This window comes from Coregonus clupeaformis, chromosome 29, assembly GCF_020615455.1.
Source record: "Coregonus clupeaformis isolate EN_2021a chromosome 29, ASM2061545v1, whole genome shotgun sequence".
NCBI classification, from domain to species: Eukaryota; Metazoa; Chordata; class Actinopteri; order Salmoniformes; family Salmonidae; genus Coregonus; species Coregonus clupeaformis.
This window is the reverse complement of record NC_059220.1, coordinates 58,150,173-58,176,571: the sequence shown is the minus strand read 5'-3', so window position 1 is coordinate 58,176,571 and position 26,399 is coordinate 58,150,173. Positions and strand designations below refer to the sequence as shown.

The window sequence follows — 26,399 nt, the reverse complement described above, 5'->3', positions numbered from 1 at the left end:
ATGTCCTTTGTGTTTCTGTCTCTGAGGCTCAAACCCTGCATCTCATCAGCCTGGACATCCACCTCATTCCTCCATGCCCCACCAACACAGCTTCATTTCCTGTGTCTGAGTTCGAGTGGAGAGTCTTCGACATTAGCAGCGGAATGTGTGTATGTGCGTGTGTATGTATTTGAGCCTTCACAGTCTTATTAACTGGTAACATGATCTATTGCTTCTCTGTTACGTTTCCAAGAAGGATCCCTGAGATGACTAATACAATAAAATATTTTCCATTACGTACCACACCTTGTTACTCTTGCCGAACCTGTATGCTAAAAGCAGTGTGTGTGTGTGTGTGTGTGTGTGTGTGTGTGTGAGTATCCCTGACCTTGCCAATAGACAAAGAGCTATGAATGGATCAGTGGTTCACCAATCAGAGTCTGGACCATGTTTTTCAATTTACATATTAGACACACTTTGACCTAGTTGATTACATTGTGCATGTTCATTTATACAGTAATTATTATTCAACATGTCTTCACCTGGGATATGTTCTGTGTATGTTTGGTGGGATGTTGATGGAATATTCTGCCCCACCAACATTAGACAACTATACTTAAAGCCCTTAAATTGCTGAAATAAGTAAATCAAATCAATGATGAGAATAGTCAGATTAACCGTTCTGAGAACATGGCAACCATGTTCTGTGTATGTTTGTTGGGACGTTGATGGAAGGAATATTCTCCTAACCCTCAGAAAACTGGACACTAATGTTCTTGCAATGCTTTCATGAAATGTGTCTAGAACATTAATATCTTATATTCTGAAAACATGGCAACAATATTCTGCGCATGTTTGGTGGGACGTTGATGGAACATTCGCCTAACCCCACAGATAACTAGACACATAAATGTTCTTGCAACGTTCTCATGAAATGTGTTTAGAACATTAATATGTTATATTCTGAGGACATGTCCAACATATTCTATGTATGTTTGGTGGGACATTGATGCACTATGCACTACGTCATCACGCACAGCTTTTTATCTGCAACAAGTCAATTTGATGGAAACACATCTCTGGTGGGAAAATGTTTTTATGCGTATTTTAGAATTTTTGCATGAAGATCTGTCGCCAGTTGGATGGAAACCTAGCTATAGATAGAATGTTCCCCTAACTAACGGAAAACTGGAGCCTCAAACATTAGGGGAACATTACGGGTAACATTACAAAAACGTTCCCCCTCCTTAGAATTGTTAGCTGGGTCCAGATGTACTGGGACTACTAGCAGGCGGCTCTGTTGTAACAGTAGGCCGGCTGCAGCTGCGCTAAGAGGCCTTCCCACTGTGGCTCCGCAGTGACTTAAACCTGCTGCTGTTTCACTTAAGCACAGCACGACTTTGTTGCTTACAGCAACAAGGGACTGAGAGACCGGTTTGTACATAATGCTGTGTGATTTTAGAGGGACATTCAAACACAGGTGAAAGAACACAGTCATTCCCTGTCATGAAGCATTATTGTACTTGTAGATGTGCCAAGGAAGCAATGACCAATTCTGTCAGGACATGCAAAGACCTGAGTTTAGAAGGAGCTTGGCGCTCACATGGTCAGTGTCCCGAACTAGCCCTTTTGGTTGCTTTGTCTTTAGTTTCATGTGCCTATGGAGAGCTTTGAGGAATGTGGTAAAGTGGAATGAGGAAAAGTGGTAGATGAGATACAAGGCCTGCACTGTTGATCTAACTCATTTGTTATCTGTGCATATTTACAGTAGCTATGTTCATGAGATCTGAGTCATTATATACAGTATTTGTGACAGTCTTTGTTCCTGTATGTGTATAGAATTATATATGCATCCGTGAATATTTCTCTGTTGAGAAAATGAAATTGTTGTTTTGAATGAGTACAGAGAATAAGTTACATTTTATGTGTTTTATTGGTCATCAAGCTACCTTACCTTTCATTTATTCAAATTCTTGGTATTTATCATCTTTAAAGATAATAAACAAATCAAATAACATTGATAAATTAAAACAAAACCGTTATTACTGTATATCATAGCTGACATGAATATGTTAAACTGCTAATAATAAGGCAACAACATTCCCAAACAGCTTGTTTTCTTTACCTAAAAGTAATCAAATGTACAATTTATGGTTTCAATATAATATGATATGAGTGATACTAGTAATACAAATGCATCCATAACATGATTAATGTTGAGGTTTCTAACACACTTCTTCCACACATCTTTCTTTATTATGATAGTGATATAATCAAGCTTGTCTGCAAGAAATAATGGGGTGATTGGTTCAAGTAGGATGCAAGGGTTGTGTCAACTCAATGTTGTGTGAAGGCCTAGAAACCAAATGTGTTTTCGCCACTGTACGCCATGTACAGAAAGCCATCCTCGTCTCTCTCTTTCTCATATAGCTGTCCCATTGTCAGACTGCAAGATAGAGAAAGACATTGCTCACATTTTGAACATACATTTTCCAGAACACACAAACATTTAAAAAAGATACATCCTCCAACCAGACACAGTTCGAACTCAGAACACAAATGCATGCACATACAGTACCAGTAAAAATTTTGGACACACCTACTCATTCAAGGGTTTTTCTTTATGTTTACTATTTTCTACATTGTAGAATTTATGTTGACTATTTTCTACATTGTAGAATAATAGCAAAGACATCAAAACTATGAAATAAAACATATGGAATCATGTAGTAACCAAAAAAAGTGTTAAACAAATCAAAATATATTTTAGATTTTAGATTCTTCAAAGTAGCCACCCTTTGCCTTGATGACAGATTTGCACACTATTGGCATTCTCTCAACCAGCTTCATGAGGAATGCTTTTCCAACAGTCTTGAAGGAGTTCCCACATATGCTGAGCACTTGTTGGCTGCTTTTCCTACACTCTGCGGTCCAACTCATCCCAAACCATCTCAATTGGGTTGAGGTCGGGTGATTGTGGAGGCCAGGTCATCTGATGCAGCACTCCATCACTCTCCTTGGTCAAATAGCCCTTACATAGCATGGAGGTGTGTTTTGGGTCATTGTCCTGTTGAAAAACAAATGATAGTCCCACTAAGCGCAAACCAGATGGGATGGCGTATCGCTGCAGAATGCTGTGGTAGCCATGCTGGTTAAGTGTGCCTTGAATTCTAAATAAATCACAGACAGTGTCACCAGCAAAGGACCCCCACACCATCACACCTCCTCATCCATGCTTCACGGTGGGAACCACACATGTGGAGATCATCCGTTCACCTACTCTGCGTCTCACAAAGACACGGCGGTTGGAACCAAAAATCTTAGATTTGGACTCATCGGACAAAAGGACAGAATTCCACCAGTCTAATGTCTATTGCTCGTGTTTCTTGGTGCAAGCAAGTCTCTTCTTATTATTGGTGTCCTTTAGTAGTGGTTTCTTTGCAGCAATTCGAACATGAAGGCCTGATTCACGCAGTCTCCTCTGAAGAGTTGATGTTGACATGTTACTTGAACTCTGTGAAGCATTTATTTGGGCTGCAATCTGAGGTGCAGTTAACTCTAATGAACTTATCTTCTGCAGCAGAGGTAACTCTAGGTCTTCCTTTCCTGTGGTGGTCCTCGTGAGAGCCAGTTTCATCATAACGCTTGATGGTTTCTGCGACTGCACTTGAAGAAACTTTCAAAGTTCTTGAAATGTTCCAGATTGACTGACCTTCATGTCTTAACTTAATGATGGACTGTCGTTATATTTGGATTTGTTTAACACTTTTTTGGTTACTACATGATTCCATATGTGTTATTTCATAGTTTTGATGTCTTCACTATTATTCTACAATGTAGAAAATTTTACAAATAAAGAAAAACCCTAGAATGAGTAGGTGTGTCCAAACTTTTGTTGACTGGTACTGTACATTCACTCCTCTATTAGTCTCGCTTTGCCATACTTCCAAGTCTCGTGGGAAAGCTGAAAATCAAGGTTCCTCCTACAATGAGGGAAAAAAGTATTTGATCCCCTGCTGATTTTGTACGTTTGCCCACTGACAAAGAAATTATCAGTCTAGTTATTTGAACAGTGAGAGACAGAATAACAACAAAAAAATCCAGAAAAACGCATGTCAAAAATGTTATAAATTGATTTGCATTTTAAGGAGGGAAATAAGTATTTGACCCCCTCTCAATCAGAAAGATTTCTGGCTCCCAGGTGTCTTTTATACAGGTAAAAAGGGAGTGCTCCTAATCTCAGTTTGTTACCTGTATAAAAGACACCTGTCCACAGAAGCAATCAATCAATCAGATTCCAAAATCTCCACCATGGCCAAGACCAAAGAGCTCTCCAAGGATGTCAGGGACAAGATTGTAGACCTACACAAGGATGGAATGGGCTACAAGACCATCGGCAAGCAGCTTGGTGAGAAGGTGACAACAGTTGGTGCGATTATTTGCAAATGGAAGAAACACAAAATAACTGTCAATCTCCCTAGGCCTGGGGCTCCATGCAAGTTCTCACCTCGTGGAGTTGCAATGATCATGAGACCGGTGAGGAATCAGCCCAGAACTACACGGAAGGATCTTGTCAATGATCTCAAGGCAGCTGGGACCATAGTCACCAAGAAAACAATTGGTAACACACTACGCCGTGAAGGATTGAAATCCTGCAGCGCCCGCAAGGTCCCCCTGCTCAAGAAAGCACATATACAGGGCCGTCTGAAGTTTGCCAATGAACTTGCCAATGAACATCTGAATGATTCAGAGGAGAACTGGGTGAAAGTTTTGTGGTCAGATGAGACCAAAATCGAGCTCTTTGGCATCAACTCAACTCGCCTTGTTTGGAGGAGGAGGAATGCTGCCTATGACCCCAAGAACACCATCCCCACCGTCAAACATGGAGGTGGAAACATTATGCTTTGGGGGTGTTTTTTTGCTAAGGGGACAGGACAACTTCACCGCATCAAAGGGACGATGGACGGGGACATGTACCGTCAAATCTTGGGTGAGAACCTCCTTCCCTCAGCCAGGGCATTGAAAATGGGTTGTGGATGGGTATTCCAGCATGACAATGACCCAAAACACACGGCCAAGGCAACAAAGGAGTGGCTCAAGAAGAGCACATTAAGGTCCTGGAGTGGCCTAGCCAGTCTCCAGACCTTAATCCCATAGGAAATCTGTGGAGGGAGCTGAAGGTTCGAGTTGCCAAACGTCAGCCTCGAAACCTTAATGACTTGGAGAAGATCTGCAAAGAGGAGTGGAACAAAATCCCTCCTGAGATGTGTGCAAACCTTGTGGCCAACTACAAGAAATGTCTGACCTCTGTGATTGCCAACAAGGGTTTTGCCACCAAGTACTAAGTCATGTTTTGCAGAGGGGTCAAATACTTATTTCCCTCATTAAAATGCAAATCAATTTATAACATTTTTGACATGCGTTTTTCTGGATTTTTTTGTTGTTATTCTGTCTCTCACTGTTCAAATAAACCTACCATTAAAAGTATAGACTGATCATGTCTTTGTCAGTGGGCAAACGTACAAAATCAGCAGGGGATCAAATACTTTTTTCCCTCATTGTATATATACCCCACACACAATACACATTCAGGAACTCATCTGACATCTGAGTCACCCGTGATGTGTTCAAAAAGTTAATCTTACATCAGAATGGCATTGTCTAGAAAATATAAACAATTGCATAAGGATGCTGAGTTTTAAAGTATCTAATTTCAAGGCCTATTCAGTCTAACCCCGTAACCATGTGTTACCAACAGTCTACTCACATAATGCATTAGTAGGTATATGTATTTAACAGGTTTTTGACAGATAGTACTAACAATCAGTCCCAGCTAGAGAGATTGTGATTCGGGTAGATTTGAAGGTGTGATTACGTGCAAGTCATTTCTTGTTGGCAGACTACGTAACATAAATGTCTGATCAAATTACATGAGATTTTAGTTCTGGGTTAACCAAGATTTGGTGTAAGTGAAGGAGATTGGTGTGGCTATACTCTTTCACAGGGAGATTGATTTAACAGAGACTGAAATGGAATGTTCCTGGTCTTTAGTTACAGAGATGGACACACAAACAAATGCACATACAGACCACGTGGGATTAAACCTAGGCTGGTATAAGAATGCAACAGTTCTTGAAGACAAAAAGTAAAGTGTGGATGGTTGTATAACACGTTAGATCATTGGGACAGAGTGAAAAACAATGCACTCAGGGCTCATTTAGATCAGTGTTTTAAGAAATACTACTCACAGCCCACACCCCTTCCTCCAATTAAGTCAATTTAATCTCACCTGGACTGGGGAACAGTTTTGTCAACAAAGAGAAAGATAGCTTTCTCCGAGGACAGCTGGATGCGCTTCCTGATGATCCACATGAACTGGGCCACTGTAATGTCAGAAGGGACCAAGTATTTTCTCTTGTCGATGTCCACTATCTGTGAGCCAGACACTTTCTCCACTATCACCTGAGAAGCAGATAAATAACATATTTAAACACACACACCAACAGGGATATGACGTATAACATCCTTTTGTGTTATGATATACACACAGCCAAACACAAACATTCCAGCGATTTTCCACAATTCAGTGTGCTCAATATTTTATTTATTTAATCTTTATTCAGCCAGGTACATTGTTACAATAACGACCTTATTGTACATTTACGTATAACACATTCATACATAAGGGTGTAGGACAGGGTCTCTCTGGTCCTGGATCTTGGACCCGCTACTCAAGCAGGTCCATGATTCGTTTCAGGCAGGGTTCATTTGCATTTCATAAATGCTTTGCAGCATGGATCAGGTTACCAAACGCTCCAGGATCGGGATCATAAATGGATATGTGAAAGTGCCCATAGAGATCCTATTAAATTACTAGTGGGGCTATGTCATAAACCGTCAGAGTTACAGAAGGGTGAAAATGGCAGGGGAAAATCCAAACCAGTCTAATTGGAATGAATGGCAGTAGAGGCATCAGTTATGCATTTCCTGATTTTACTTATGCAGGAAAATAAAAGTAAAGCATGTGATATAGAAGAAATTGTGTAAAATAATTATTGTCGACCTAAAATATTGTCATATAATTATAAGTACAGTTTATATGGGTTTTATACACATTTTCTGTATAAATAGCCTCTAAAATATATGTAAACAGATCATAAATGTCTCAATTTGTGTTTTCTTGGAAATCTCTCAGTGCTATTATATGATACAATATCAGTACTTACATTTTACATTTTAGTCATTTAGCAGACGCTCTTATCCAGAGCGACTTACAGTTAGTGAGTGCATACATTATTTTTCATACTGGCCCCCCGTGGGACTCGAACCCACAACCCTGGCGTTGCAAACGCATGCTCTACCAACTGAGCTACATCCCTGCCGGCCATTCCCTCCCCTACACTCCCGGTCGCGGCCGGCAACGACAGAGCCTGGATTCGAACCAGGATCTCTAGTGGCACAGCTAGCACTGCGATGCAATGCCTTAGACCACTGCGCCACTCAGGAGGCATACATTTTCATTAATCACTACTTGTTTTTGTAAGAAGTGGAACTCTATTCCACATCAGGTAACTGATACAAGCAGTAGAATCAGATTTAAAAAACAGGTAAGTCCACCTTATGGAACAGCGGGGACTGTGAAGAAACACACACAAAGGTACAGACACGCGCATACGCACACAAGCAGTAGCACAAACACTCTACACACACGTACATTGTAATATTGTTGTATAGTGGTATTATACATTTTGTATTGTAGATATGTAGTGGTGTGATATTTTAGATAGTGGTACAACTATGGCACACTATTGATGAGCCTGTTCACAGTTGTAACTATAATTGTGATGTATTGATTTAGATCAGGGGTGTCAAACTCATTTTAGCTCAGGGGCCACATGGAGGAAAATCTATTCCCAAGTGGGCAGGACCGGAAAAATCATGGTATATATAACTTAAAAACAACAACTTCAGATTGTTTTCTTTGTTTTAATACGATCAACATACAACATAAAGCTGGAGCCTGAGGACAGTGTGTCCAAAATAGTACAAGCACAACATCACTATTAATCATAAAACACGTCAAGTTTATTTGAAAATTCTAAAGAAAAAGAACACACAAACACACAATGCCTCAGTGATTAACAGAACTGTTTCACAGATCACAGAACTATATCAGGGTGTCATTTCTCAGGCATAAATGTAGATAAAAATAATGAAATCCTGTTCCCCAAACAAGTGCAAGAACCACAGAGTCAAGAATAGGTTAAATATACAAATAAAATAAAATCAATTAAAAACAATAGCACATCAACATAAAAACATATAAACATAAAGCTGGAGCCTGAGGACAGTGTCCAAAAGCACAACATCACAATTAATCATAAAACACCTCAAGTTATTTGAAAGTTCTGAGGACAAAGAACACACAAACACACAATGCCTCAGTGATTAACATAACTGTTTCACAGATCACAGAACTATATCAGGGTGTCATTTCTCAGGCAGAAATGTAGATACAAATAATGAAATCCTGTTCCCCAAACAAGTGCAAGAACCACAGAGTCAAGAATAGGTTAAATATACAAATAAAATAAAATCAATTAAAAACAATAGCACATCAACATAAAAACATATAAACATAAAGCTGGAGCCTGAGGACAGTGTCCAAAAGCACAACATCACAATTAATCATAAAACACCTCAAGTTATTTGAAAGTTCTGAGGACAAAGAACACACAAACACACAATGCCTCAGTGATTAACATAACTGTTTCACAGATCACAGAACTATATCAGGGTGTCATTTCTCAGGCAGAAATGTAGATACAAATAATGAAATCCTGTTCCCCAAACAAGTGCAAGAACCACAGAGTCAAGAATAGGTTAAATATACAAATAAAATAAAATCAATTAAAAACAATAGCACATCAACATAAAAACATATAAACATAAAGCTGGAGCCTGAGGACAGTGTCCAAAAGCACAACATCACTATTAATCATAAAACACCTCAAGTTATTTGAAAGTTCTGAGGAAAAAGAACACACAAACACACAATGCCTCAGTGATTCACAGAAGTATATCACAGAACTATATCAGGGTGTCATTTCTCAGGCAGAAATGTAGATAAAAATAATGAAATCCTGTTCCCCAAACAAGTGCAAGAACCACAGAGTCAAGAATAGGTTAAATATACAAATAAAATAAAAACAATTAAAAACAATAGCACATCAACATAAAAACATATAAACATCAATCTGAAAGCGTTGCTCAAACTCCCGTAACAGTCCCGTTATTTTATCTTTGAACCGCTTCATGTCTGCCACATGTTGGGTCGCGCACACATTTTTCAGACAGGGGAAGTGAGCTGCATCACCACCGGCAAGTTGCGTGTCCCACAATGACAGCTTCAACTTGAAAGAACGTATGCTGTCATAATACTGCGTGACAACTTTGTTGCGCCCTTGCAGCTATTTGTTCAAGTTATTCAGGTGCTCTGTAACATCCACCTTAAATGCAAGGTCCTGCATCCATTCTGCGGAATGAAATTCTAACACTGGTTTGCCCTTTTCTTCCATGAACTGTTCAATTTCTTCTCGTAAATCAAAGAAACGCCTCAGCACAGCACCTCGGCTTAACCATCTTACCTCAGTGTGGTATGGCAGGCCATAGATGTGGTCTTTCTCTCTGAGAAGGCTGTCAAACTGACGGTGATTCAGGCTTCTGGATCGGATGAAATTAACAGTTTGGATGACCACCTTCATGACGTTATCCATCTTTAATGACTTGCAACACAAAGCCTCCTGGTGCAAAATACAGTGAAAAGTCAAAAAATCACGTCCTCCATTTGCAGATTGCACTTTCTCTCTGAACTTTGTCACAACGCCTGCTTTTTTCCCGATCATTGAGGGTGCACCATCTGTAGCCAGGCTGACAGCGCGGGACCAGTCCACTCCGACCCTGTCCAGCGCGCCCGACGAGTGCGGTAAAAATATCAGCTGCTGTCGTTGTATCTGTCATCGGCACCAACTCCACGAACTCCTCGGTGACGGTCAATGTGTCATCAACTCCGCGGATGAAAATGGCCAGTTGTGCAACATCTGTAATGTCCGTGCTTTCATCAATTGCAACCGAAAACGCAATAAATGACTTTACTTTTTGCTTCAACTGACTGTCCAAATCCACTGAAATATTATTTCAAAATCATCTCGCGGGCCGGATTAAACCCGTTTGCGGGCCTGATCCGGCCCGCGGGCCGGACGTTTGACACCCCTGATTTAGATAATACTATTATTACACATGTATAGCCTAGTTGAAGATGTTCTGTGATTGTTGAAAGAAGAACGTTTACCAGTATGGGTAGTGCCATTTCCTAAATCCATACTGAGCATATCTCTCTCTAACTATTGGTCTATTTTACATTTATACACAGACAACACTAAACAACACTATAAATCCACCACATATGGCAACACATCATCATCCTATGATTCCCATTGTGGGTGGTCAAACTTTGTGAGTGTGGGGTTAAGAGGTGTTCTTGTACAACAGACATTTCTGTTCATGGGTAATCAGCATAGGATATTCAAGGCTTGGTGGTCCTGGTGCATGCCTGGCTGTGTTCGGCTCTGTGCGAGACAGGGGGTTTTGGGAAGGGAAATGGAGGGTCCCACGTTAACAGGTCACGGCCACAGCGAAAACACTTGCCACACAGTACATGGTGCGGTTCTCCCACCTGACTGTGCAGCTTCCATCAGTAGCAGTGTCCCAGTAGCAGGAGTTGGCGGTGTGGAGACCAGCACCACTCTTCTGCATGATGACACAGTTCACTATGAACTTGAATAGTCTCCCTTGTTTGACCAACTGGGTGAGAGAGTGCTCCACGATGCTGGCAGTCCATTGGTTCCCTTTGTTCTGGTTGTAGTCTATTCCTCCAATGATACCTTCGATACACTCTTTAACAGAGACACTGGCCTCATCTGTGTTGAAAGACACCTGTGATTCATTTATAAAAAAGGCTCATTATGAAAAACATGAAAAAACTAGAGGGTATTACTTAGTTATGATATAAAGTCAAACAAAGGTGTGTTGTTGAGTGTTTGGCATTCATTCACACAGTTGTTACTTTTCCTGCAATCACTTTTCTCCCCAATCAAACTCCTCCCACTGGGATAATCCGGGCAAAATAAACAAATCCCCTCAAGTACTCGCTTGTGACGTTTCAAAACACCATCTATTCAGTGCATGCAAACGTTAGCTAGCCATCTAGCTAACTGGGCCGAATGATATAAAGTCTGAGCTATATATATAGCTAGCTATATAGCTAAATGCACAATCTACCTCCTCTCCGGAATTGTACTCCTCCATTGCTTTAAAGGCAAAGATCTCCACTTTATACAAAGACCGTTTCGCCGATCCTGCTGTTGTTCCTGTTTAGCTTTCAACGAGATTGAGATCATCAAAGGCAGAGACAAATATGTGTATAGCTAAACCACAACCAACGTGAACAAATGAGTCATAGTGGCAAAACAAGCAATAGTTGTTGCATTTACAACTTGTCTAAGTCCTATTGTCAAGGGCTGATGTAAATGTGGTGTGGGAGTCAGGCGCAGGACACTGAAGCTTAGTCCAACAGACTTTTACTAGTAAACACTAGGCAAAAATACAAACAACGGCCTCAACACAAAACAGAGGCGAGCGATTACGCAAACTGTGCGTAAACTACAAAACAAAAAACAGAGAGCAGCTCCAACGGACAGGCGAACAATAACACACAAACTAACCAACACAAAGCAGGCAACTTATAGGACACATAATCAGACACAAACGGACACAGGTGCAATAGACAGACAAAACCAATCTAACATCGAAACATCTAACGGTGGTAGCTAGTACTCCGGGGACGGCGAACGCCGAAGCCTGCCCGAGCAAGGAGGAGGAGCAGCCTCGGCAGAATCCGTGACAGTACCCCCCCCTTGACGCGCGGCTCGAGCCATGCGCCGACCCCGGCCTCGGGGACGACCAGGAGGACGCGGAGCCGGTCGCGTGGGATGACCACGGTGGAACTCAGTCAGGAGAGATGGATCTAGGATATTCCTCCTAGGCACCCAGCACCGTTCCTCCGGACCGTACCCCTCCCACTCCACGAGATACTGGAGACCCCCCATCCGACGTCTCGAGTCCAAGATGGTCCTGACCATGTACGCCGGAGCTCCCTCGATGTCCAGTGGGGGCGGAGGGGTCTCTCCTATCTCACCTTCCTGGAGTGGACCAGCTACCACCGGCCTGAGAAGAGACACATGGAACGAGGGGTTAATATTCTTATAATCACTAGGCAGTTGTAACCTGTAACACACCTCGTTCAATCTCCTCAGGACTTTAAAAGGCCCCACAAACCGCCGACCCAGCTTCCGGCAGGGCAGGCGGAGGGGCAGGTTTCGAGTCGAGAGCCAGACTCGATCTCCCGGTGCGTACACCGGACCCTCACTGCGGTGGCGATCGGCGCTCGCCTTCTGTCGACGGATGGCCCGCTGCAGATGGACATGAGCATCGTTCCACGTCTCCTCCGAGCGCCGAATCCACTCATCCACCGCAGGAGCCTCGATCTGGCTCTCGTGCCATGGTGCCAGAACCGGCTGATACCCTAACACAAACTGGAAAGGGGTTAGATTGGTGGAGGAGTGGCGGAGAGAGTTCTGTGCCATCTCTGCCCAGGGGATATACCTTGACCACTCCTCCGGCCGGCCCTGGCAATAGGACCTCAGAAACCTACCCACATCCTGGTTGACTCGTTCTACCTGCCCATTGCTCTCTGGGTGGTAACCCGAGGTAAGGCTCACCGAGACCCCCAAGCGTTCCATGAACGCCCCCCAGACTCTGGAGGTGAACTGGGGACCTCGGTCAGACACTATATCCTCGGGAACCCCATAGTGCCGGAAAACGTGGGTAAATAGGGCCTCAGCGGTCTGTAGGGCAGTAGGGAGACCCGGCATCGGGAGGAGACGACAGGCCTTGGAAAACCGATCCACAACGACCAAAATGGTGGTATTCCCCTGGGAGGGGGGAAGGTCGGTTACAAAATCCACCGAGAGGTGGGACCATGGTCGTTGTGGAACGGACAGGGGATGTAACTTTCCCCTGGGTAGGTGTCTAGGCGCCTTACACTGGGCGCACACCGAGCAGGAGGAGACATAAACCCTCACATCCCTAGCTAACGTTGGCCACCAGTATTTCACGCTAAGGCAGTGCACTGTCCGGCCAATACCTGGATGTCCAGAGGAGGGTGATGTATGAGCCCAATAAATAAGGCGATCACGAACCTCGAGCGGAACGTACGTCCGCCCCACAGGACACTCTGGGGGAGTAGGGTCGGTACGCAATGCCCGCTCGATCTCCGCATCGACCTCCCACACCACCGGAGCCACCAAACAAGACTCCGGCAGTATGGGAGTAGGCTCAATGGACCTCTCCTCTGTGTCATACCGCCGGGACAGGGTGTCTGCCTTACCGTTCTGGGACCCTGGGATGTATGTGATCTTAAAAACAAACCGGGTCAGGAACATGTTCCACCTAGCCTGACGAGGGTTTAATCTCCTAGCTGCCCGGATGTACTCCAGGTTACGGTGGTCAGTCAGAATGAGGAAAGGGTGTTGAGCCCCCTCAAGCCAATGCCTCCACACCTTTAGGGCCTGAACCACAGCTAACAGCTCCCTGTCCCCTACGTCATAATTACGCTCCGCCGGGCTGAGCTTCTTAGAATAGAACGCACAGGGGCGGAGTTTAGGTGGCGTGCCAGACCGTTGCGACAGAACTGCCCCAATACCGGCCTCGGACGCGTCTACCTCAACTTGGAATGGTAAAGCGGGGTCCGGATGCGCCAGCACCGGAGCCGAAGTGAACAGGTTCTTCAGTTTAACAAATGCCCTGTCCGCTTCAGCTGACCACTGCAAACGCACCGGGCCCCCCTTTAGCAGGGACGTAATGGGAGCTGCCACCTGTCCAAAGCCCCGGATAAACCTCCGGTAGTAATTAGCAAAACCCAAAAACTGCTGCACCTCTTTTACAGTGGTTGGAGTTTGCCAATTACGCACGGCCGACACACGGTCAACCTCTATCTTCACACCAGACGCGGACAATCGATAACCCAAAAAGGAGATGGACTCCTGGAAAAACAAGCATTTCTCTGCCTTGACATACAAGTCATGCTCCAACAGCCTCCTCAATACTCGGCGCACCAGGGCTACATGCTCGGCTCGTGTAGAAGAGTACACTAGGATGTCGTCGATGTATACTACCACACCCTGCCCATGCATGTCCCGGAAAATCTCGTCCACAAAGGATTGGAAGACTGAAGGAGCATTCATTAACCCGTATGGCATGACGAGATACTCGTAATGACCCGAGGTGGTGCTAAATGCTGTTTTCCATTCATCCCCCTCCCTAATGCGCACCAAATTGTACGCGCTCCTGAGATCCAACTTTGTGAAGAACCGCGCTCCGCGTAATGACTCAGTCATAGTCGCAATCAGAGGAAGAGGATAACTGTACTTAACCGTGATCTGATTGAGACTACGGTAATCAATACACGGGCGCAAACCCCCGTCCTTCTTCTTCACAAAGAAGAAACTCGAGGAAACCGGGGAAGTGGAGGACCGTATGTATCCCTGTTCCAAGGACTCGGCTATGTAAGTCTCCATAGCCGCTGTCTCCTCTTGAGACAGGGGATACACACGGCTCCGCGGAAGTGCCGCTCTTGTTTGGAGATCTATCGCACAATCCCCCTGTCTATGAGGTGGCAGCCGTGTTGCCCTAGTCTTGCTGAACACAAGTGCTAAATCCTCATATTCAGGGGGAATGCGCATTGCGGGCACTTGGTTCGGACTCTCCACCGAGGTCGCCCCTAAGGAAACACCTAGACATCTACCTACACACTGGGCAGACCACTCCATAAGAGCCCTCTGTTGCCACGCAATGGTAGGATCATGGGCGCTTAACCAGGGAAGCCCCAGTACCACGGGATACGCAGGGGAGTCGATCAGATAAAACTGAATGATCTCCTCATGACCCCCCTGCGTAGTCATCTTAAGTGGTGCTGTGACTTCTCTAATCAACCCCGACCCCAGCGGCTGGCTGTCTAGGGCATGAACAGGGAAGGGGGCTTCCACCGGCCGAAGGGGAATTCCTAACCTAGAACAAAATTCACGATGAACAAAATTCCCAGCTGCGCCTGAATCTACTAGCGCCTTATGCTGGGAATGAGGTGCCACCTGTGGAAATCTCACAGGTATACACAGGTGACCAACAGAGAGCTCTGGGTAAGTGAGGCGCCTACTCACCTGAAATGACTCCCCAGTGCGTGACCTGTTGTCCCCTCTCCCAGGAGACCCTCCCCAGCACCTAGCCGCAGTGTGCCCTCCACGGCCACAGTTGGTGCAGGGGACGGCCCCCCTCGGGTTCTCTCTCCTCCTCTCCCTAGCGCCAGCACCCCCGAGCTCCATGGGAATCGGCTCGGAGGTGCTGGAGGGCGGAATGGACGACCCCCATTCGGGACGTCCGCGGGTAGCCAGCAGGGTGTCGAGACGGATGGAAATGTCCACCAACTGGTCGAAGGTTGGTGTCCCTGCAGGCCAGCTCACGACGAACGTCCTCTCGTAGGCTGCACCAATAATGGTCGATGAGGGCCCTCTCATTCCACCCCGCATCCGCCGCTAAAGTCCGGAACTCCAGGGCGAACTCCTGTGCACTCCTCTTCCCCTGTCGGAGGTGGAACAGACGCTCCCCCGCCGCCTTCCCTTCAGGTGGATGATCGAACACAGCCCTGAAGCGGCGGGAGAACTCCGCGTAGGTGATGGTGGCGGCGTCTATTCCCCTCCATTCGGCGTTGGCCCACTCCAACGCCTTGCCGGATAGACAGGAGATGAGGGCGGAGACGCTCTCGTGTCCCGAGGGCGCCGGGTGTATGGTGGCCAGGTAGAGTTCCACCTGCAGGAGGAACCCCTGACACCCGGCTGCGGTACCATCATATGCCCTCGGGAGCGAGAGCCGAATGCCACTGGGTTCCGGTGCTGGGAGAGGAGGACTGGCCGATAGTGATGGTAAGGTATGCGAAGGCGTGGGCACCTCTCCAGTGACCAAACGGCGCAGAGTGTTGGACACCTCGTTCATGGCGGCCCCAAGTTGCCGGATCATGGTGTCTTGATCGCTGATCCGTTCCTCCAGCGACTTGGGTGCCGCCGCTGCTCCTGCTGACTCCATATGGTGTGTTATTCTGTCAAGGGCTGATGTAAATGTGGTGTGGGAGTCAGGCGCAGGACACTGAAGCTTAGTCCAACAGACTTTTACTAGTAAACACTAGGCAAAAATACAAACAACGGCCTCAACACAAAACAGAGGCGAGCGATTACGCAAACTGTGCGTAAACTACAAAACAAAAAACAGAGAGCAGCTCCAACGGACAGGCGAACAATAACACACAAACTAACCAACACAAAGCAGGCAACTTATAGGACACATAATCAGACACAAACGGACACAGGTGCAACAGACAGACAAAACCAATCTAACATCGAAACATCTAACGGTGGTAGCTAGTACTCCGGGGACGGCGAACGCCGAAGCCTGCCCAAGCAAGGAGGAGGAGCAGCCTCGGCAGAATCCGTGACACCTATCATCAACTGATTTCAGCCAGTGTATGGCTATGGATTGACTGTATTGTTTGAATGGAATGTCGGCATATTTGCAGTTAATTAGATTATTTCCTATAAAACTGTCTGGCTAGGTAGCCAGCAAAACATACCATGCAGATAATACTTCTTCTTCTTCTTCTTCTTCTTCTTCTTCTTTAGCACGCTATTCCTCTTACACCGTTCAAGCTAGAAACGCCATTCAACCTTTAAAACGTCAACTTTCTTATATATTTTATACTTTTAAAATATTACATTTATTGTCCTTCTTTTTGTCCTCCATTCCATTGTATGGGATTTCCTAAACATTTTAAAAGTTAGTGTTTACATCTTCGTTTATTTCTCTGCTACTCAAAGCTAGCGTTTGAACAAAAAATTATATTCTGATAAAAACTTACAGCTGTTTTAGTAACCGCTTCAACAACATAGATGTAGTTTTATTTGCAAACAAATGCAGTTTTGACCACTCCCCCATCAAGTCAGACAAAAACATAGAGGGTATGAAATCTTCCCCTACTTCTCAAATCTGAAAACGGATTAGGAATAGCGTCTACCAATCTGTAGGTAAAGCTGTTTTAGTTCTCTTTCTAGCTGCAGTAAATCATGTCAGAAGCTAGCAGATTAATTACATTTTTACATTTTAGTCATTTAACAGACGCTCTTATCCAGAGCGATTTACAGTTAGTGCATACATTATTATATATATTTTTAATTCATACCCCCCGTGGGAATCGAACCCACAACCCTGTCGTTGCAAACGCCATGCTCTACCAACTGAGCTACATCCCTGCCGGCCATTCCCTCCCCTCCCCTACCCTGGACGACGCTGGGCCAATTGTGCGCCACCCCATGGGTCTCCCGGTCGCGGCCGGCTATGACAGAGCCTGAATTCGAAGCAGGATTTCTAGTGGCACAGCTAGCACTGTGATGCAGTGCCTTAGACCACTGCGCCACACGGGAGTTACTTACCAACAAACAACAGCTGCAATTTCCAATAAAACTACATCACGTTTTGAATTTCACTTTCCTTTGCTTTTTCTATCAACACTATCATGAATCTAGCAAATACGTTTTGTGGGTCAGAGTGCAGTATTTATACTGAACAAAAATATAAATGCAACATGTAAAGTGTTGGTCCCATGTTTCGTGAGTTGAAATAAAAGATCCAAGACATTTTCCATATGCACAAAAAGCTTATTTCTCTCTATTGTTGTGCACAAATGTGTTTACATCCCTGTTAGTAAGGACTTCTCCTTTGCCAAGATAATTCATCCACTTGACAGGTATGGCGTATCAAGAAGCTGATTAAACAGCATGATCATTACACAGGTGCACCTTGTGCAGGGGACAATAAAAGGCCACTCTAAAAGGTGCAGTTTTGTCACACAACACAATGCCACAGATGTCTCAAGTTTTGAGGGAGCGTGCAATAGGACTCCTTGTGGCAGACCGGGTGCCTGCAGGCTGACTTCGGTCGTCAGTTGAACGGTGTTTCCTCCGACACATTGGTGCAGCTGGCTTCCGGGTTAAGTGTGCGGGTGTTAAGAAGCGGGTTATGTTTCGGAGGATGCATGACTCGACCTTCGCCTCTCCCGAGCCCGTTGGGGAGTTGCAGCGATGAGACAAGATTGTAGTCAAGAAATTCGGGAGAAAAAGGGGGTAAAAATGTATAATAATTTATAAACTCTAACTATACTGAACATTAATATAAATGCAACATGTAACAATTTCAACGATTTTACTGAGTTACAGTTCATATAAGGAAATCAGTCCAATTGAAATAAATAAATTAAGCCCTAATCTATGGATTTCACATGACTGGGCAGGGGCGCAGCCATGGGTGGGCCTGGGAGGGCATAGGCCTACCCACTTGGGAGCCAGGCCCACCCATTGGGGAGCCAGGCCCAGCCAATCAGAATGAGTTTTTCCCCACAAAAGGGCTTTATTACAGACAGAAATACTCCTCAGTTTCATCAGCTGTCCGGGTGGCTGGTCTCAGACGATCCCGCAGGTGATGAAGCTGGAGGTGGAGGTCCTGGGCTGGCGTAGTTACACGTGGTCTGCGTTTGTGAGGCCGGTTGGACGTACTGCCAAATTCTCTAAAACGATATTGGAGGTGGCTTATGGTAGAGAAATTAACATAGAATTCTCTGGCAACAGCTCTGGTGGACAATCCTGCAGTCAGCATGCCAACTGCACGCTCCCTTAAAACATCAGTGGCATTTTATTGTGTGACAAAACTGCACATTTTAAAGTGGCTTTTTATTGTCCCCAGCACAAGGCGTAAAATAAATACAGCGTTTCTTTCTTTCTGGTCCTGATGAGAAGAAAAAAAAACTGTCTGAGGTTCTCTTCTGCACTGTTCAACAAATCCAGTATATGTGGAGGAGGAGTTAAGATCGAGTGTCACTTTGTTAAAGATATTCTCCAGTACTTTTGTATACTTTTTAGCCAGTAGATTTGAAAGTAGCGCCCAAGAGCCAAAGGTCCCCGAAAATTGCGTACAAGTCACAAATGTGCAGATATGTGTACCACTTCCTAGCTGTCACTCAAATGGCGAGGGGCTGAAGCTCATTGGCTGAAACTCTAATTGCTAGGGGGCTGGCCCATGTGGGGGTAAATGTAGGGAAAATGGCGCCGCACAGCTTTCAAACTAGGGATTTCGTGGCTAATTGAGGTAAGACAGTAATTCTACTCATAGATTATGCATGTATGAACTACACATTGACACATTCAGGCCAAAGAGGGAGATTTTAAAAAGACTAGCTTTCCATTTCCCCTGAAAACCGGATGCATCTGGTTGTTGCAGACCCGCTGAGGGTGCATAGACACTAACACAGGAAAACACTCTATCTAGCCCCTAGGTCGATCCCTTTCACTCACTCACCGGCACCCTGTCAGGATATTTGTTGCGTATTTTGGCAGACTCCACACATCGGTGTTCTAAGAAAGAGAAGAAAAAAGTAGGATTAGATGCGTAGGCGTAGGTGGTGGCATGATATAGCTACATACATTAGATTAGATAGATTTATTGTCCTCCTAAAAGGGAATTCCTTTCCACAGCTCATACATTTACATAAGAAGACCAACAAACACATGACCCAGACTTGACATTTACAGTTCCGTACCTCCATACACTTAAGACAGTAGATAAACAGAAGACTGGAGACAGCACATTAAACAGTAATAGTAGGTAGTAATAGAGTCGTTTTGGGGATGTTCTAATGATCATGTGAGGGAACACACTGTTCTAAGCATTCCATGTGAAAGCGATGTGCAATGCCAATACAGTGCATTCGGAAAGTATTCAGACCCCTTTACTTTTTCCACATTTTGTTGTTACACCCTTATTCTAAAATTGATTAAATTGTTTTTTCCCCCTCATCAATCTACCCCATAATGACAGAGCAAAAACAGTTTTTTAGAAATGTTTACACATTTATTAAACATAAAAAACTGAAATATCATATTTATGTAATTATTCAGACCCTTTACTCAGTACTTTGTTGAAGCACCTTTGGCAGCGATTACAGCCTTGAGTCTTCTTGGGTATGATGCTACAAGCTTGGTACACCTGTATTTGGGGAATTGGCATTCAAGCCAAAGAGTTCAATCTTGGTTTAATCAGACCAGAGAATCTTGTTTCTCATGGTCTGAGAGTCCTTTGGGTGCCTTTTGGAAAACTCCAAGCGGGCTATCATGTGCCTTTTACTGAGGAGTGGCTTCCGTCTGGCCACTCTACCATAAAGGCCTGATTGGTGGAGTGCTGCAGAGATGGTTGTCCTTCTGGAAGGTTCTCCCATCTCCACAGAGGAATTCTGGAGCTCTGTCAGAGTGACCATCGGGTTCTTGGTCACCTCCCTGACCAAGGCCCTTCTCCTCTGATTGCTCAGTTTGGCCAGGCGGCCAGCTCTAAGAAGAGTCTTGGTGGTTCCAAACTTCTTTCATTTAAGAATGATGGAGGCCACTGTGTTCTTGGGGACCTTCAATGCTGCAGAAATGTGTTGGTACCCTTCCCCAGATCTGTGCATCGACACAATCCTGTCTCGGAGCTCTACGGACAATTCCTTCGACCTCATGGCTTGGTTTTTGCTCTGACATAATAATAAATAATAATAATAATAATATGCCATTTAGCAGACGCTTTTATCCAAAGCGACTTACAGTCATGCGTGCATACATTTTTTTTGTGTATGGGTGGTCCCGGGGATCGAACCCACTACCCTGGCGTTACAAGCGCCGTGCTCTACCAGTTGAGCTACAGAGGACCACAGAGGACATACACTGTCAACTGTGGGACCTTATATAGACAGGTGTGTGCCTTTCCAAATCATGCCCAATCAATTGAATTTACCACAGGTGGACTCCAATCAAATTGCAGAAACATCTCAAGGACGATCAATGGAAACAGGATTCACCTGAGCTCAATTTCGAGTCTCATAGCAAAGGGTCTGAATACTTATGTAAATAAGGTATTTCTGTTTTAAATTTTTAATACATTGCAAAAATGTCTAAAAACCTGTTTTTGCGTTGCCATTATGGGGTATTGTGTGTAGATTGATGAGGAATTGTTTTTATTTAATCCATTTTAGAATAAGGCTGTAATGTAACAAAATGTTGAAAAGGGAAGGGGTCTGAATACTTTCCGAATGCACTGTACATACACTACCGGTCAAAAGTTTTAGAACACCTACTCTTTCAAGGGTTTTTCTTTATTTTTACTATTTTCTACATTGTAGAATAATAGTGAATACATCAAAACTATGAAATAACACATTTGGGATCATGTAGTAAACAAAAAAGTGTTAAACAAATCAAAATATTTTTTATATTTGAGATTCTTCAAGTAGCCAACCTTTGCCTTGATGACAGCTTTGCACACTCTTGGCATTCTCTCAACCAGCTTCATGAGGTAGTCACCTGGAATGCATTTCAATTAACAGGTGTGCCTTGTTGAAAGTTAATTTGTGGAATTTCTTTCCTTCTTAATGCGTTCGAGACAATCAGTTGAGTTGTGACAAGGTAGGGGGGTACACAGATGATAGCCCTATTTGGTAAAAGACCAAGTCCATATTATGGCAAGAACAGCTCAAATAAGCAAAGAGAAACGACAGTCCATCATTACTTTAAGACATGAAGGTCAGTCAATACGGAAAATGTCAAGAACTTTGAACGTTTCTTCAAGTGCAGTCGCAAAAACCATCAAGCGCTATGATGAAACTGGCTCTCATGAGGACCGTCACAGGAATGGAAGACCCAGAGTTACCTCTGCTGCAGAGGATAAGTTCATTAGAGTTACCAGCCTCAGAAATTGCAGCCCAAATAAATGCTTCACAGAGTTCAAGTAACAGACACATCTCAACATCAACTGTCCAGAGGGGACTGTGTGAATCAGAACTTCATGGTCGAATTGCTGCAAAGAAACCACTACTTGACTCCCGAGTGGCGCAGTGGTCTAAGGCACTGCATCGCAGTGCTAGCTGTGCCACTAGAGATCCTGGTTAGAGTCCAGGCTCTGTCGCCAGCCGTGACCGGGAGACCCATGGGCGGCGCACAATTGGTCCAGCGTCGTCCAAGGTAGGGGAGGGTTTGGCCGGCAGGGACGTGGGTTCGTTTCCCACGGGGGGCCAGTATGAAAAAAAACCCCAAAAAAACATGTATGCATTCACTAACTGTAAGTCACTCTGGATAAGAGCGTCTACTAAATGACTAAAATGTAAAATGTAAAGGACACCAATAATAATAAGAGAATGCTTGGGCCAAGAAACACGAGCAATGGACATTAGACCGGTGGAAATTTGTCCTTTGGTCTGGAGTCCAAATTGGAGATTTTTGTTTACAACCGATGTGTCTTTATGAGACGCGGTGTGGTTGAACGGATGATCTCCGCATGTGTAGTTCCCACCGTAAAGCATGGAGGAGGAGCTGTTATGGTGTGGGGGTGCTTTTCTGGTGACACACTTAACCAGCATGGCTACCACAGCATTCTGCAGCGATACGCCATCGCATCTGGTTTGGGCTTAGTGGGACTATCATTTGTTTTTCAACAGGACAATGACCCAACACACCTCCAGGCTGTGTAATGGCTATTTTACCAAGAAGGAGAGTGATGTAGTGCTGCATCAGATGACCTGGCCTCCACAATCCCCCGACCTCAACCAAAATGATGGCTTGGGAGGAGTTGGACCGCAGAGTGAAGGAAAAGCAGCCAACAAGTGCTCAGCATATGTGGGAACTCCTTCAAGACTGTTGGAAAAGCATTCCAGGTGAAGCTGGTTGAGAGAATGCCAAGAGTGTGCAAAGCTGTCATCAAGGCAAAGGGTGGCTACTTTGAAGAATCTCAAATATAAAATATATTTTGATTTGTTGAACACTTTTTTGGTTACTACATGATTCCATATGTTTTATTTCATAGTTTTGATGTCTTCACTATCATTCTACAATGTAGAAAATAGTGAAAATAAAGAAAAACCCTTCAATGAGTAGGTGTTCTAAAACTTTTGACCGGTAGTGTATATGTATCTCAACATATATGTCTGTGTCTGTGAACTTTCAACTGATGTTTCAGACATAGTAGTGATCTAGATAGCTACAGTGGGGAAAAAAAGTATTTAGTCAGCCACCAATTGTGCAAGTTCTCCCACTTAAAAAGATGAGAGAGGCCTGTAATTTTCATCATAGGTACACGTAAACTATGACAGACAAAATGAGAAAAAATAATCCAGAAAATCACATTGTAGGATTTTTTATGAATGTATTTGCAAATTATGGTGGAAAATAAGTATTTGGTCAATAACAAAAGTTTCTCAATACTTTGTTATATACCCTTTGTTGGCAATGACACAGGTCAAACGTTTTCTGTAAGTCTTCACAAGGTTTTCACACACTGTTGCTGGTATTTTGGCCCATTCCTCCATGCAGATCTCCTCTAGAGCAGTGATGTTTTGGGGCTGTCGCTGGGCAACACAGACTTTCAACTCCCTCCAAAGATTTTCTATGGGGTTGAGATCTGGAGACTGGCTAGGCCACTCCAGGACCTTGAAATGCTTCTTACGAAGCCACTCCTTCGTTGCCCGGGCGGTGTGTTTGGGATCATTGTCATGCTGAAAGAGGTTTTCACTCAAAATCTCACGATACATGGCCCCATTCATTCTTTCCTTTACACGGATCAGTCGTCCTGGTCCCTTTGCAGAAAAACAGCCCCAAAGCATGATGTTTCCACCCCCATGCTTCACAGTAGGTATGGTGTTCTTTGGATGCAACTCAGCATTCTTTGTCCTCCAAACACGACGAGTTGAGTTTTTACCAAAAAGTTATATTTTGGTTTCATCTGACCATATGACATTCTCCCAATCCTCTTCTGGATCATCCAAATGCACTCTAGCAAACTTCAGACGGGCCTGGACATGTACTGGCTTAAGCAGGGGGACACGTCTGGCACTGCAGGATTTGAGTCCCTGGCGGCATAGTGTGTTACTGATGGTAGGCTTTGTTACTTTGGTCCCAGCTCTCTGCAGGTCATTCACTAGGTCCCCCTGTGTGGTTCTGGGATTTTTGCTCACTGTTCTTGTGATCATTTTGACCCCAAGGGGGGAGATCTTGCGTGGAGCCCCAGATCGAGGGAGATTATCAGTGGTCTTGTATGTCTTCCATTTCCTAATAATTGCTCCCACAATTGATTTCTTCAAACCAAGCTGCTTACCTATTGCAGATTCAGTCTTCCCAGCCTGGTGCAGGTCTACAATTTTGTTTCTGGTGTCCTTTGACAGCTCTTTGGTCTTGGCCATAGTGGAGTTTGGAGTGTGACTGTTTGAGGTTGTGGACAGGTGTCTTTTATACTGATAACAAGTTCAAACAGGTGCCATTAATACAGGTAACGAGTGGAGGACAGAGGAGCCTCTTAAAGAAGAAGTTACAGGTCTGTGAGAGCCAGAAATCTTGCTTGTTTGTAGGTGACCAAATACTTATTTTCCACCATAATTTGCAAATAAATTCATAAAAAATCCTACAATGTGATTTTCTGGAGAAAAAAATTCTCAATTTGTCTGTCATAGTTGACGTGTACCTATGATGAAAATTAGAGGCCTCTCTCATCTTTTTAAGTGGGAGAACTTGCACAATTGGTGGCTGACTAAATACTTTTTCCCCCCACTGTATATGATTCAATGTTAGATTTACTAGAATAGTGCTAAACCATTTGCTTTATATAGCTGGTTTCTGGCAGACATGCCATGTCATGCATGCCACTAGAACCCTTTTCAAACTACTGAGGCGAGCCAAGTACAGCCAAGCTGAGCAGTACTGGGCTGTTTACACATCCACTACAGTTGCCAAGCTGGAAAGGATAATGTGAAAAGAAAATATCAGAGCCAGAACAGAACAGTTTGGATCGGACTCGACACAATAGTGTGAAAACGGTATAGGTGTGATGATTCCATTGAGGTTCAATGCTGTCAGTTTCATTAGCCTAGATATGAGCCCTGTAATTAGACACAATTGAGCAGATCCTTCATCAAGTGGTAACATTAAAATAAGAAAACAGTGTAAAGTACTCAAAAACACATTTAGAATGGGGGACAAAATGACAGTTTTTAGTCATATAACTGGTAGTTTATAACTGCTTATATGTTGGGACAGTTCTCTCTCTCAATTTTGTTAAAAAAAATATAGAATTCTCAATGTAATAACCTGAATTAATAAATGCTGTTCATTTATTTTAAAAAATAGTGTGCTATTATGCCCCCTATACTTACTTACTCTTAGTTAATATACATGTATACTATGTATTACTGATGGAACCAGTAAGGTTCAGGGAGGGTAACGTTGGCCTACTTGTGATTCGAGTAAAAGTTATGATGGTGTTTACAAGAGACATTATCTAACGAATAACCTGTAGGCCAGTACATGAATACATGCACCATATTATCCTTTTTGTGCAAGCTCCAAGCCCTATTTGTGTATTTGTGGCCCGACGTACGGCACATGCAATCTAGTCTGCTCATGCCATCATCAGTTTGGCATCTCAAAACCGAAAACGAAATCTGTACAGGAAATTACACAGACAATTACATGTGACATAATTAAAATCCCTTTACCGAGGGAATGATCCTCTTTAAACATCCATTTCATTTTTGCAGAATCCTCGCGCTATGACGTGATGCTGAATTTAAAACCCGAACGTGTAAACAGGCAGGTTAATGTCGATTTTATGTAAAACGATACAATGTAACAACTAAAATGTAAACAATGTAGCTACAACCCTTCGAACGCCCGTCTAGCCCAAAGAGGTGATGGTGATGTCACTGTCCGGTTGTACCATTTCGATTCTGTAAGGTGGGGTGGCTGTACAACCACAAATAGAACAATGACACAGATATTTCATCGGATGCATAAATGTGAAGCATCCGCTTGGCGTTTCCACTGGCCGGCAGTGGGAGAAGATGGAACGAGATGGATTTTGGCCGATATTCTGCAAGTTTTCTCATCGATGAAACATTTGATTTCAATACAGTTTTCTGTTCCCAAAACTAGAATATGTTATGAACAGAGTGGACTAAGTTTTGCAGACCCTTTGCAAAAGTTTTTTAACATCGCGTTGTTTAGGAGTGCGAAGGCGAATTGAGTTATTGCACACGCGCACTTCACAGAGTAGGCGTTCCCTAACGGAAATATGCAGATGTTTGCTAGAACACGCCAATAGGATCTCGCTATCTCATGCTTGGTTCTGCCCACTATGAC

General features: G+C 44.0%; 2 protein-coding genes across 2 annotated transcripts; both read right to left on the bottom strand.

The window, feature by feature from the left end:
* Positions 1 to 1,893: 1,893 nt before the first annotated feature.
* gabarapl2 (GABA(A) receptor-associated protein like 2) lies at positions 1,894 to 26,059 on the bottom strand. Its single transcript, XM_041890083.1, has 4 exons — positions 25,757 to 26,059; positions 19,549 to 19,604; positions 6,269 to 6,441; positions 1,894 to 2,425 (listed from the first exon to the last, which is right to left on the bottom strand). Exons 1-4 carry the CDS (start codon positions 25,788 to 25,790, stop codon positions 2,335 to 2,337), a joined length of 354 nt encoding a protein of 117 aa, XP_041746017.1. The 5' UTR covers positions 25,791 to 26,059; the 3' UTR covers positions 1,894 to 2,334.
* On the bottom strand, positions 10,262 to 11,515 carry LOC121576711 (dynein light chain Tctex-type 3-like). The gene is made up of 2 exons (XM_041890084.1): positions 11,320 to 11,515; positions 10,262 to 10,974 (listed from the first exon to the last, which is right to left on the bottom strand). The coding sequence occupies exons 1-2, from the start codon at positions 11,344 to 11,346 to the stop codon at positions 10,654 to 10,656; spliced, it is 348 nt and encodes a 115-aa protein (XP_041746018.1). The 5' UTR covers positions 11,347 to 11,515; the 3' UTR covers positions 10,262 to 10,653.
* Positions 26,060 to 26,399: the final 340 nt, after the last annotated feature.